General features: G+C 45.3%; 1 protein-coding gene across 1 annotated transcript; it reads left to right on the top strand.

The window, feature by feature from the left end:
- Positions 1–2536: 2536 nt before the first annotated feature.
- LOC120034838 (zinc finger protein with KRAB and SCAN domains 8-like) lies at positions 2537–5397 on the top strand. Its single transcript, XM_038981486.1, has 3 exons — positions 2537–3208; positions 3518–3648; positions 3837–5397. The coding sequence occupies exons 1-3, from the start codon at positions 2935–2937 to the stop codon at positions 5034–5036; spliced, it is 1605 nt and encodes a 534-aa protein (XP_038837414.1). The 5' UTR covers positions 2537–2934; the 3' UTR covers positions 5037–5397.
- The last annotated feature ends 9168 nt before the right edge of the window (positions 5398–14565 follow it).

Here is a 14565-nt window from a genome sequence, read left to right on the forward strand (position 1 = left end):
ACATGGAAAAGACGACTGGGCGGACATAAAGTGGAAAGGAGGGGAAATAACTCACACCATGCAGCAGGACACCTTCAGCTGCAAGGTCTTTGTAATGCAGGTTTGATAGTTATATTTTCAATAATGAATGGTAAGCTGTTATGTGACAATTAGGTCAAAAACTTTATTTTGCTTTTTGGTGTAGATGGCCAAGGAAGTTGCACAGAACTTCCCCAACATCCCCTCCCAAATTGATATAGAATCTTCACAAAAACACATGGAGCAACTGCGAAAAGAAATGGCTTGAGGATATACTAAAAATGTCTGATATGTAATGACATTTAATTCAAAGTAAATGTAAATTCTTTATTTTTATGTAGTTGTGTGGAACAGCCATATGTTCAGTTCATGCCTATGATTTCAGAGTTCAACAAAGCCAACAACTGCTTCATGTGTGCCACTGATAAAGAACCTGGATGTGGCCCAAAGACTGACTAGTAACTTTATTTAACATGTTTATAATCTTTTGACAACAGTGACGGCATGTAAGACAATTTATGATATAACACAATGGATGGCTAATTTGTTATACTGCATTGATATTTGATATTATTTATAACATGTTACGCTTTGTTTTGTTTTAGATTTAATGTTTTGCATGCCAACGGTGGTTCCATGTGCTGTGCCTAGGAATGAAGGCAAAAGAGTTGAACAGAGTGAACAGAACTGGAAGTGCTGTCTTTGTTGTTGAAAATGTATGCTATACCCCATCCACACTGAAGAGGCTCTGAAATGTACATCAACCAGGGATAAAGAGAAAGTTAACACTGTGAAATGTTTCATACTTATTTGAAGTAAAGTGTCTGTTGACATGTTGGAAAAGATTAAAGGTCTACAATTTCTGTCAATATTCCATTTTTATTAATTGATTTTATGGCCACCATTACTGGGGTAACATGTTCAGTATATTTATTGACCAGCAAACCCACTGCAGCCTACCTTACTAGCTCACTCTCCATCCCTACTTTGAACAATTAATAGCATGACTCTCGTATTTTGCCCTTTTCCTTTATGGTTGATATTAACGATGAAAGGAGATATTATCTGTCTCTCTCCTATTGTGTACCGCTGTTAAATACTGTGGCAAAATAAAAAACAGAGAAAATAAGTACTTAGAACTAGCAATTATTATAGATAAATATGAAAGGGTAAACAACACTGGAATGAACCCCCTAATTGTCAAACTAATATTAATGTACAACAATATAGAAGATACAGGTTATGCAATATGGGTGTATATCCACCTCACGCTTCTTAGGTGTGTAATTGACATGACCAAGGAGCTATTGAAATGTAAAACTAAGAAAAATGTACGTTACACTGCTTGATTTCACAGTACACAAACAAGAGTGTGCAATATATAAGGCTAGTCCGTGGACATTCTGAAGTTTGTTTGAGTCAGTAGGTCACATGAACAAGGAGCTATTGAAATTTGAAAGTTTGAAAAATTCATGTAAAACGTGAGATGAAAATGGACAAACCAAAGGGTGTGCAATATAGAAGGGTAGTCAGTGGACATTCTGAACCTTGTTTGAGTCAAGTAGGTCACATGACCAAGGAGCTACTGACATTCGAATGTTAAAAAAGTTTGTACTTTGTTTACGCTCCCTAACTAATTCAACTATGAATACAAAATGCTGCTCACATTTACACATGTTTATTAGCTTTGGAACGCGAATTAATGTCCAGATCGTGAAAATAAGACCTGTGCAATGTTGTGCGCAACTTTCCCAACATCATGACACTTATTTGGAGTCTTTGGCTCAAGTGGTTTGAAAGCGCGAATATCCATCGAATATCCAACTTTAAACTGTCTTTACCTCGGTCGATAGCTTTGTTGCGGGAGAGGGTCTCTGTCAGGTGCAGACAGCATGAGTTTTCTGATGATTTTCTTACGGGTATTCTGCACTGTCTTTTGTCAGACACATATACTTGTATGGGAGTCCACAGACGGCAGCATTAACTTTAGCCTTGTATTTTTACCCATTCCATCCAGTCGTTAAAAGAGAGACAATCGGCAGAATTGTGTCCAGAGCCTCGTCTTCCATCTACACCTCACCAGAACACAACGCAGAAAGGTACCGGTACAGAGCCGGTTACACTGGCATGCATCTAACATTTTTTGTTATGTTTGTCCCACCAAGATTTACATAATAAAATCGCCACTGGCCAAGGTTTCACTGGGAGCCCCCCAGTGAGCAGGTCTGAAGAGAGATCCAGAGAGGGTGAGTTTTAGTAAGGTAGGATTGGTTATGGTTATTAATTGTCTGCACTGATGAGCGTAAATCCCAGAAAATAGATGTGGTAGTGGCAGCAGCTGTTGGCCTGTAGTAGGATCTGGTAGGACAAAATTATTAGTATAAAGTTGTATATGTGTAGCGTTAGATAGTGGTGAGATTTATTTTCCCCCTTCTTTTCTGTGACATATTGTGCAATTCACACTCCGACCTGTAAAAGTCAGCAACAGCGTCAAGTCTGCCGGAAACTCGCAGGAAGATGAAGTAAACGGAAGCAGAGAGGAGTCGAAGCGAAAGGATTTACGCCGCCCAAAATCGGTCCTCGTGAGATAAGGTTTAGGGGTGTCGAAATACGTGAGACTTATTCAATCGAATATAAGTTTCGTAATGTTTAGGCTATTATAAATGTACTGATATAAGTGGACGCACGTGGAATTCAGGCAACTGATAAATACGACCTAGTTGTATATAATCTTTACGGAAATGAAGTGTCCAAAAACAATTTCCACGTTCGCGTTTTTATTGTTATTTAGGCGTGTATTAACACCCAACTAAAATTATTACTAATTTAACTGCATAGCATCACATACTTAATTCGCATTAGAGACAGAACTTGGTTGATAGATGTTATCTAGGTAACACTGGCTAGCTGCTAACAATGGCTAACTGTATGGTTTTTCACAATCAAATAGCCTCCATCATGGAGGTGTTAGCGAATGCAGCCGTGGCAGAGATCTGTAAACTCGTAGACGACGACTATGCAGTGTTTCGTTTGGAAATAACTCAAAGCCAGAAAGAAAACAGGACATTGCGGAGGAAACTACTGGAACTGAAGGTGGCACGGGAGCGCGCAGAGAGGACAATGCGAGAGCGCGTCCTCGCCAGTCGGCCCAGTATCAAGATCCTTGACCGATACAGAGGAATAGCAAGAGGTAGGTCAGTTTTTGGATAGTATGCAATAATTCCCCTGATTACTTAGCTATCTTGCGCAAAGACAAAATTATAATATTCTTGATTTACTGCATTTCCTATTTACTCATTTAAAACAATGTGATGCATCAAACATAATACATTGATCAATAAATAATATTTCAAGAAGTTATGCAAAGTGTTAGCTTACATCCTTGCCAACTCTAGACAGTGTCAATAGTATACAGCATACCAATAACTGTCAACAGTGTATAATATAGTATTGACAGTAGCTAAACAATCTGCTTCTTTTCCTCCAATTACTCTCTCAGGTGAAGGACATCTCCCTGGAGGCCACAGGAACTTAGTGAAGCCATCGGGACAAAATACATTGAGAGATGACCAACCAATCACTGTTGATGAGGGGAATGGAACCTCAACCCAGCACATTATCATGATAGAGGTTAGTGTAATAGTGTTGAATAAAACATTAGTTACTTTGATGCCCCTTTATTTCAGAAAGGCTCCCCTCACCTATTCACTTGCTTACATGTACATTCTCATCATAGGTGCGCTTGTAAGACTTCCGAACGACATTGTTATCTAATTCAACTCATGTACCGGTAATAACCACCTCTCTTCTTGTGTCAGTCTGCAGAGGCTGCAGGTCCTGGGGTCAAGCAGGAGAGGTCTGAAGGAGAGGAGAACACACTGCACATTAGGGACATCCAGACTGGATTGGCTGGAGCGCCCCCTGTAGCCACGGACGAACCCGACACCGCCCCAGCGCAGCCCAAGACCCGACGCAGCGTGACGGAGGTCAGTGGAACGCTGAACGCCGTCCTCAAGTCAGAGACAGACACAGAGACTTTAACTGTAACACACAGGCTTTTACACACAGGATCTGACCAAATGTTGGACCCAGAGAGACTGGGGCTGGGGAGACTGGGCTGCCCTCCTGCTCCCGCCTCAGAGTATTTACTTTATGGAAACCCGAGCCCGAGGACAGTTCATTCCCATTCGGACTCAGGTGGCACGTCAGAGACTGGTAATGATCCTTCTTGTTCTTACACTTCAGAGATGGACCCTAGCAACATTCCCTTGGGTTTAGAGGCACAGACTGATCTGTCTAGACGGGACTGGAACCGGTGCAGTAGAAGTGTATACTCTGAAGGGTGCCTATATAAGGCAGGGGAGGGTATGGCCGTAGATGAAGTGACTGTGAAAGTGGAGGGCGACATTCCTCCCACATGGAATGCAGATAGTCTCCTAGGAGATGGACACTCACAGGGCAGAGATTTCTTAGATTACAGGGAAAGCTTGGAGACAAATCCAAATGTCGCTACCCACTACCCTTTACACACGCTCAGGGATCGCGACCCTTTGTCCACGTCGATAGGGCCTTCTGATTCACATGGCAGCGTCCTCTTCGATCAGGCATTGAACTCAAACGACAGGACTAGAGCCCAGGCTCAGAGAGGGGAAGCTACATCAGGCAATAGTAAAGATAAACGGTTCCTCTGCATGTTCTGTAACAAAGGCTTCAGCTGCCCCCAGAAGGTGGAGATCCACCAGAGGGTACACACGGGGGAGAAACCCTACAGCTGTACCCAGTGTCACATGCGCTTCACCCAGGCTGGCAACCTGAAGAGGCACCAGAGGGTGCACACTGGGGAGAAACCCTATAGCTGTACCCAGTGCCACATGCGCTTCGCCCAGGCCGGTCACTTGAAGATGCACCTGAAGGTCCACACGGGAGAGCGGCCGTTCACTTGTACGCACTGCGGGAAGAGGTTTTCAGAGAGGAGCTACCTCAGGATACACCAGCAGAAAAAACACTCCACTCTATAACATAGAAATTAACCATTCCACTCGATAGCTTCTGAGGTTTAGAATAACAGGAGTAACAGATTTCGGTGTTGAATATTCCTGGGTAGAATGTTGCATCCAGACATTGTGTGATATATAAGCCTACAAATCTGTTACATATTGTGTTTGTACTGTGTAGGCTATATGATGTTCACAAATGCCCATTTGATTACTTCCATTAAACTACTTAATTTTTTCCCCAAGACACTTTTAATGAGAAAATGAATGCAGTGTATCAAGTTCATGCCTAATTTTTTGTTGATGTATGTGTGGTTTTCTTATGGTGTATTGAAGTTGTTTGTTTAATAAACACACAATTGGACTTTTAATTTTAAGACTTTAATTGAGACTCTTTAGTATACATCACATCTGTATTCACCTGACAGCGCTTTATAACCATGTACTTACTAAATATACCCACACACTTACAAATAGCTACTGTACACGTCAAAATAGTTTAGTCAGGTTTGTCTGATGACTTTTGACTTATCATAGCTGACTTATATTTTCCCACAACATCACATTTATGTCCACCATGGTCTGTTTAACAACAATGAAGTCATTCTATAATATGACTACAGTGTAGGATTCATGACGTGGAGATTGAGGAGGGTCCAGAGGTGCTGCTGGTGAAGGAGGAGGGGTGTGTGGAGGGTCTGGGGAACCCTGGGGGGACCATGGTCATGGAGGACAACCAGACTACACCTCCTGAACCCACAGAGGAACCAGCTGAGCAGCACAGGACCTCTCACAGTCTCACTGTGAACTACTGTCTGAATGGTATTAGGTCAGGGACTGTATCCACAAAGCCTATCAGAGTAGGATTGCTGATCTAGGATCAGTTTTGTCTTTTAGATCGTAATGAATAAGACCTGATCCTCAATCAGCACTTTTACTCAGACTCTTTGCGCTGGGCCCGTATCCACAAAGCATCTCAGAAAAGGTCCTAAGAATCCTATAAGAACTTTTTTTTAAGACTTAAAAAACTCCCTGCACAGAGTATTTTATTTATTTTGTTACCCCTTTTTCGTGGTATCCAATTGGTAGTTATAGTCTTGTCTCATCGCTGCAACTCCCGTACGGACTCGGGAGAGGCGAAGGTGGAGAGCTGTGCGTCCTCCAAAACCCGTCCCAACGAAGCCACATTGCTTCTTGACACAATGCCCGTTTAACCCGGAAGGCAGCCGCACCAATGTGTCTGAGGAAACACCGTAAGTACACCTGGCAGTGGTGGGCCGTCAGGGCCAGCAAGGCCTTCTCTGCTGGCCTAAACATCATCAGAATATATATATTTTTTAAATATATTTTCCCACAAATATGTATTAAATTATTCCCCAGAGTAAGAATTATACTCTTCATTTCATAGCTTTCCTCTTGGTTGCACTGCTTCCAGCCCCAGGTTGAGATTTGGAGGGCTGGTCTTTCTGTTAGATCTTTTATCCAATCATATTCAGCCATCATGTGTTGCCAGGGGTCTAAAATCTGCCCTCAGGCCTTCAGAATCAACAGTGCGGGCGCTTGTAGCTTAAAGTGAATGGAAATGAAAATTTAGTGTCAACCAATCAGCTTTAGAGTTGGCTATTGTACGCCTGCTGGCTGGCTCCAGTGTTACACAGGAGCCAGCTAGCAGGCGTAGTGCGTGCACGTCTTTTGATTGGATTACCAATATTGAGAAGCAGGTCCTATGGGCAGGTCTATGCAGATCCTCAGAACTAGGAAACTGAATTTGATAAACGAATTAATTTGCGTACGACTAAGCTGTTTTTTCAACCCACAATGGCGGAAGGAGGAGAAGATATCGATTTGGTCGAGGATATAATTATAACGCCATTCTCAAGACGAACTTTTCAAGAAAAGTTAGACATTGTAAGGAGAGGTCGCCCGACGCCGATGCTACAAAGCCTGTCACAGGCGGGAAAGGGGTTCGTTCGCCACTTTCAAAGTTCCAACTACACGCGCTATCAATGGCTCACAGGCTCCGAGAAGCACTGCAAACTGTACTGCTGGGAATGCCTATTATTTGCAAGTGATCGATTTGGTGTTTGGAGCCACACTGGCTTTGCAAACTTGAGTTGTCTAACCAAGGCAGCAACGAGACACCAAAGTACGGCTGGGCACTTACAAGCAATGGTGCTTTTGAAAACTTTTGGGGACACCCGAGTGGATCTACAGCTCAATGAACAATCGCGCAGGGCAACGGAGCTGCACAATGAAAAGGTGAAGAAAAATAGGGAAATATTGAAAAGACTCATTGATTGTGTCATGTTTTTGGGTAAACAGGAACTTTCTTTTAGGGGACACGATGAAAGTGCTGACTCCACAAACAAAGGGAACTACGTGGAGCTTCTTTCTTTTCTTTCTGAAAGCAACACAGATTTACAATACCACCTGTCCACTAACAAAGTGTTCATTGGGACGTCCGGCAAAATACAAAATGACCTAATTTATGCTATTGCTGAAGTGATGGGAGAAGAGATCAAAATGGAGATTAAAAAAGCTCCCTTTGTTGCTGTTATGGTGGACGAGACAACAGATGTGGGAAATGCAGCACAGCTCTCACTCGTCCTGCGTTATGTGACGGACACAGGAGTCAAGGAGCGATTTATCCGATTTGAAGATGTGACAAGCGGCAAGCGAGCTGATGACATTGCCGCTCTTATTTTCCGTTTCTTGGAGGAAAATGAATGTAGTCTGGATAAAGTTGTGGCACAGTGTTTTGATGGCGCAGCAGTCATGGCATCTGGACTCAATGGGGTGCAGGCTAAAGTTAAGGAGAGGGCACCGATGGCCTTATTCATTCACTGCTATGCACATCGACTAAATTTAGTACTGACTCAAGGAGCTTCAAAGCTTAAAGAATGCAAGGTCTTCTTTGCCAACCTCAATGGCCTTGCAGCATTTTTCTCACGATCCCCTAAGCGCACGCAACTGCTGGATGACATCTGCAAGCGTCGTCTTCCTAAGGTTGCACCAACGAGGTGGCAATATACATCTAGATTGGTCAATGCAGTCTTTGAAAAGAGAGTTGCTCTAAAGGAGCTGTTTAACCACTTACTGGAACATCATGATGACCATGACGGGGATACTGTGCTTATGGCTGATGGATTTAATGCACGTTTGGATGATTTTGAGTTTTGTTTTTTTGCTTGAAACATTCAATGGGATTTTTAATTATTCGGATGTGCTTTTTGGAATTCTACAGAAACAAACTTTGGATGTACAATTCTGCCTGACAAGGGTGAACGAGTTTTGTGACACAATTGAGCGAGAGAGGTGCAGGTTCTGTCACGATCGTCTTGATAAGAGAGATTGGACCAAGGTGCAGCGTGTGAGAAATACATCTTCCTTTTAATATTGATGACGAAGACGTAACACGAAAAGAAACACTCTTACAAAAAAACTAACAAAACAAACAAACGACCGTGAAGCTATGAACGTAGTGCACACACAGGCTACAAACGTATAACATAGACAATTACCCACAACAGCTAAAGCCTATGGCTGCCTTAAATATGGCTCCCAATCAGAGACAACAATAACCAGCTGTCTCTAATTGAGAACCCATTCAGGCAACCATAGACTTTCCTAGACACCTACACACAACACTAAACCATCTACTCTCCTTAACCCTCTAAACCATACAACACCCTAGACAATACAAAAACACATACTTCCCCATGTCACACCCTGACCTAACTAAAATAATAATGAGAACAAAGATAACTAAGGCCAGGGTGTGACATAACCCCCCCCTTAAGGTGCGAACTCCGGGCGCACCAGCATAAAGTCTAGGGGAGGGTCTGGGTGGGCGTCTGTCCACGGTGGCGGCTCTGGCACTGGTCGTGGTCCCCACCCCACCATAGTCACTACCCGCTTTCGTAGCCTCCTCCAACTGACCACCCGCCAACTTAACCCCACTGGAATAAGGGGCAGTACCAGGATAAGGGGCAGCACCAGGATAAGGGGCAGCTCCGGACTGAGGGACGGCAGCTCCGGACTGAGGGACGGATCCTGGCTGGATGGTGGATCCTGGCTGGATGACGGCTCTGGCGGATCCTGGCTGGATGACGGCTCTGGCGGATCCTGGCTGGATGACGGCTCTGGCGGATCCTGGCTGGACGGCTCATGGCTGGCTGACGGATCTGGCTGCTCATGGCTGGCTGACGGATCTGGCTGCTCATGGCTGGCTGACGGATCTGGCTGCTCATGGCTGGCTGACGGATCTGGCTGCTCATGGCTGGCTGACGGATCTGGCTGCTCATGGCTGGCTGACGGATCTGGCTGCTCATGGCTGGCTGACGGATCTGGCTGCTCATGGCTGGCTGACGGATCTGGACGCTCATGGCTGGCTGACGGCTCTGGACGCTCATGGCTGGCTGACGGCTCTGGACGCTCATGGCTGGCTGACGGCTCTGGACGCTCATGGCTGGTTGGCGGCTCTGGCAGATCCTGTCTGGTTGGCGGCTCTGGCAGATCCTGTCTGGTTGGCGGCTCTGGCAGATCCTGTCTGGTTGGCGGCTCTGGCAGATCCTGTCTGGTTGGCGGCTCTGGCAGATCCTGTCTGGTTGGCGGCTCTGGCAGATCCTGACTGACGAATGGCTCTAGCGGCTCGGGACAGACGGATGGCTCAGACGGCACTGGGCAGACGGATGGCTCAGATGGCGCTGGGGAGACGGATGGCTCAGATGGCGCTGGGAAGACGGATGGCTCAGATGGCGCTGGGGAGACGGATGGCTCAGATGGCGCTGGGGAGACGGATGGCTCAGATGGCGCTGGGGAGACGGATGGCTCAGATGGCGCTGGGGAGACGGATGGCTCAGATGGCGCTGGAGAGACGGATGGCTCAGATGGCGCTGGGCAGACGGATGGCTCTGGCCGGATGAGACGCACTGTAGGCCTGGTGTGTGGTGCCGGAACTGGAGGCACCGGGCTAAGGACACGCACCTTCAGGCTAGTGCGGGGAGAAGGAACAGGGCATACTGGACCCTGGGAGCGCACATTAGGCCTAGTGCGTGGTGCCGGAACTGGTGGTACCGGACTGGGGACACGCATCTCAGGGCTAGTGCGGGGAGCAGCAACAGGACGCACAGGACTCTGGGGACACACAGGAGGCTTGGTGTGTGGTGTAGGCACTGGTGGTAAAGGGCTGGAGACACGCACCATAGGGCTAGTGCGTGGAGGAGGCACTGGTGGTACTGGGTTGGGGCGGGGAGGTGGCGCCGGAAATACCGGACCGTGCAGGCGTACTGGCTCCCTTGAGCACTGAGCCTGCCCAACCTTACCTGGTTGTATGCTCCCCGTCGCCCGACCAGTGCGGGGAGGTGGAATAACCCGCACCTGGCTATGTAGGCGAACCGGGGACACCATGCGTAAGGCTGGTGCCATGTAAGCCGGCCCGAGGAGACGCACTGGTGGCCAGATGCGTTGGGCCGGCTTCATGACATCCGGCTCAACGCTCAATCTAGCCCGGCCGATACGTGGAGCTGGAATGTACCGAACCGGGCTATGCACGCGTACAGGAGACACCATGCGCTCTACTGCGTAACACGGTGTCTGCCCGTACTCTCGCTCTCCACGGTAAGTACAGGGAGTAGGCGCAGGTCTCCTACCTGACTTCGCCACACTCCCTTTAAGGCCCCCCCCAAGACATTTTTGGGTATTACTCACGGGCTTCCAGCCTTGCTTCCTTGCTGCCTCCTCATATCGCCTCCTCTCGGCTTTCGCTGCCTCCAGCTCTTCACGAGGGAGGCGATATTCTCCCGGTTGTACCCAAGGTCCCTTTCCATCCAGTATCTCCTCCCATGTCCATGAATCCTGTGTAGGTGGGTCCTGTTGCCGCTTGACACGCCGCTTGGTCCTGGATTGGTGGGTAATTCTGTCACGATCGTCTTGATAAGAGAGATTGGACCAAGGCGCAGCGTGTGAGAAATACATCTTCCTTTTAATATTGATGACGAAGACGTAACACGAAAAGAAACACTCTTACAAAAAAACTAACAAAACAAACAAACGACCGTGAAGCTATGAACGTAGTGCACACACATGCTACAAACGTATAACATAGACAATTACCCACAACAGCTAAAGCCTATGGCTGCCTTAAATATGGCTCCCAATCAGAGACAACAATAACCAGCTGTCTCTAATTGAGAACCCATTCAGGCAACCATAGACTTTCCTAGACACCTACACACAACACTAAACCATCTACTCTCCTTAACCCTCTAAACCATACAACACCCTAGACAATACAAAAACACATACTTCCCCATGTCACACCCTGACCTAACTAAAATAATAATGAGAACAAAGATAACTAAGGCCAGGGTGTGACAGGTTCAGTCAAATCTACGATGACACAGCGCGCATCTCAAGTTCACCCAGCGCACGCAGAGGCTAAGCACAAGGAGACCCTCGCACATACTATCAACAACTCCACAGCAATATTCTGGACAACATTCTTTGCCAGATACGAAACAGGTTTCAAGACCACGAAAAATTAATGTTTCTCTCCCTCCTGGACCCCCGGCACTTTCAGACCTACCGGAAAAAATTCCCGCAAACAGCCTTCTCCAGCTTAACAGAGAGTCACGGAACACTGTTCGACCTATCCAAGCTAAAAACAGAACTGACTGTAATGTATGCTATGACTGATTTTGAAGGGAAAAGTCCCTCTGATCTCCTTGATTTCCTTAAGCAGAAAAATCTGAATGAGGACATGGGGCAACTTTACACATTGGCATGTGTGACAGTGACTATCCCTGTGTCCACGGCTTCTGTCGAGCGGTCATTCTCGGCCTTAAAGCGAATCAAAACGTATTCCAGAAATGCTACTGGACAGACTCGGCTTTCAGCATTAGCCTCCATGTCGATAGAAAAGGACTTATTGGTGGAACTAAAACGCACAGATAGACTGTACAACAGAGTCATTGAAGTCTTCTTGAGGAAAGAAAGGAGGAAGGATTTTGTGTTCAAATAATCAGTCTTTGGTGAGTAGGCATACAATGCATGTTATTTTTTATTAAATGTGTATGTATGTTTCGCATTTTATTTCGTTAATATTAAATATCCTATATATTAACAAAATAAAATGGCAAATAGCCTATGTTGCAAATTATTTGTTTTCTTTCTTTTATTTTCAGTGAATAGTTATGTGTCTTTATCATCACGGTGAAACTGCTTTGGGTGCGACAATGCGCTGTTTAGTGAACACACTGTATTTATTTTTTGGGGGACTTAAAGCTCAAAGTTCGTGGACCAGAAATGGATAGAAGAAGAATATTAATATAACTCTGTTGCACTCGACTATGTTCTTGCCTATTAGTTGAACTGTACTGTATTGTACTCTTCCCCTGCAATTCTCTGAATAAAAATGTCAATTTCAAGGTGACGCAACGCCTGGTTATACTGCGTTTCTGTAATAAGAGGTGGATTAATTCGGGTGGGACTGTGTAGGACCTCACTGAAGGCCCAGGCCCCAGGCCCACGGCACGCTACTGACACCTGGTGACCGTGTCAGCGTGCACTACGCCTGGCCCGCCACAGGAGTCGCTAGTGCGCGATGGGACAAGAACATCCCTGCAGGACAAACCCTCCCCTAAATCGGACGACGCTGGGCCATTTGTGCGCCACCCCATGGGTCTCCCGGCCGCGGCCGTCTGCGACAGAGCCTGGACTCTAACCCCGAATCTCTAGTGGCACACCTTAGACCACTGTGCTACTCGGGAGGCCTAAGAGTAGGTTTTAAGATTATGTTAAGACACTGCCCAGACAAACTCTTGAACCAGGAGTAAAATCGACTCATAAAAGTTTCTCAGCTGGTAATCACGACAGTTTGAGGTACCGCAAAGGAAAGATAGTGATGATGCTCATTGAAATTGTTGAAAATGATGGGGAATAACCAATCGCGATGAGGTATCGCGCGCTGTGAACTCTGTAGCACGTTTCCGACAACCACTGTGAATGTGACTGTGCATCAAATGTTGCGATGGTAAAACGCTTGATATCATTTTCACCTGACAAGATCACTTTTCCTTCTCTTTATTATCGCCTAATAAATTTATGTTGGCCTGCATAACCTTTTTTTAACCTTTTTTTTTTTTTTTTTTTACAATTACCGTTATATCAACACACTCGTCACTCCTGTTTGACAATTGTAAATTGCTTTGGCACAGTAGGAATCAAGTCACTTGCCGATAATGTTGTATACAATGTTGCCTACAACATTTAAGGTCTATTAAAGGTCTATTATTTTAATTTAACCACAACCAAAGTTAACATAAGCCCTAGATGCCTTCAATTGCCCAATTTATGGGCATGCTCAATTTAAGCAGATTTTTTTAACAACGTGATATTGCGCTCCAAATGGATAACTTGAAATAACATAATGTAGGTAACTAAATAATAATAACACTGCTACATTAATGTGGATGCTACCATGATGAGTGAAAAAGTTAGAGGCATAAATACCCCCCCCCCCCCCCCCCCCATTATGCTAACCTCCCCTGTTATTGGTAAGAGGTTGCATGTCGTATGATCTTTGTGCATTTGTAACTTTCTCACTCATCATTATTCACGATTCATTCAGGACTATCCGTAATCATGGCAGCATCCACATTAATGTAACAGTGTCCATAAACATATTCTATTCTTACTTACAACAAAAGTGACTCCAAAATGACACAATACATGATTTACCATTCATTTCTATTGGGCACAACTTAATCTGTCTGTTGCCTCATAAAACATTTGATTTCAAATCCAAAATGCTGGAGTAGGCTATACACCAAAGTTTAAGCTTCACTGTCCAAATAAATACATAGGGGAGTGTACATCACCATGTCACTGTGATAAGAGCCAATTTATGCTTGATCTGAAAATGTGGTCGGAGGTGCCGTATGGATGGTGTGACGCAATTGCGGAGCCTCCTGAGGCACGCTGAAGCCAAATTGATCTCTGTACCACATCGACGTGCGCCTCTCAAATTGTGTAACAATGTGGAGGGCTCCGTATAGCGCCGCATTGTCATGATTGGTTGACGGTAGGTGAGAGCGGGATGTCTAAAATAAACACAAACTCACAACAGCTCTGTGTTGCTTGGTGAAGTGCAAGAAGTATGAATGCCCTGACTTCTGCAGAGGCCATATCACTGTAAATGCTGCGCGGTCAATGCAGATGTCGGTTTGACCATACAGCACCTTTTAGTCTACAGTCCTTGACCTCAAGCTGTTTGCAGTAAATTGCCTATAAGCTACCTTCAGGTCATGTGATGAATGAGGTGAAATATGAACTAAAGTGCACATGTACTTGTTATTCCAGACTCTACAAACTGGGTCAGAGTATGCCATCTGTTTACTTCTGTTTAGGACTGTAAATAACCACATACCCACATTAACCCTTTGTTAACTTGTCATTTGAAACAGGCTTGTGTAAATGCCTGTTTTTAGAGAGACAGTAAACCTAATATTTACCTTACTGAGGTGATGCAGATGGAATAAAGTATTTATATTAT

The sequence above is a fragment of the Salvelinus namaycush genome, chromosome 42 (assembly GCF_016432855.1).
Source record: "Salvelinus namaycush isolate Seneca chromosome 42, SaNama_1.0, whole genome shotgun sequence".
Classification (NCBI taxonomy): domain Eukaryota; kingdom Metazoa; phylum Chordata; class Actinopteri; order Salmoniformes; family Salmonidae; genus Salvelinus; species Salvelinus namaycush.

What these genes read in the sequence shown, in the direction of transcription:
- LOC120034838 (XM_038981486.1), top strand. Translation starts at nt 2,935, where the DNA reads ATGGCTAACTGTATGGTTTTTCACAATCAAATAGCCTCCATCATGGAG. An exon ending in ATACAGAGGAATAGCAAGAG is followed by an intron (nt 3,209 to 3,517) that starts GTAGGTCAGTTT and finishes TTACTCTCTCAG; the next exon opens with GTGAAGGACATCTCCCTGGA. An exon ending in AGCACATTATCATGATAGAG is followed by an intron (nt 3,649 to 3,836) that starts GTTAGTGTAATA and finishes TTCTTGTGTCAG; the next exon opens with TCTGCAGAGGCTGCAGGTCC.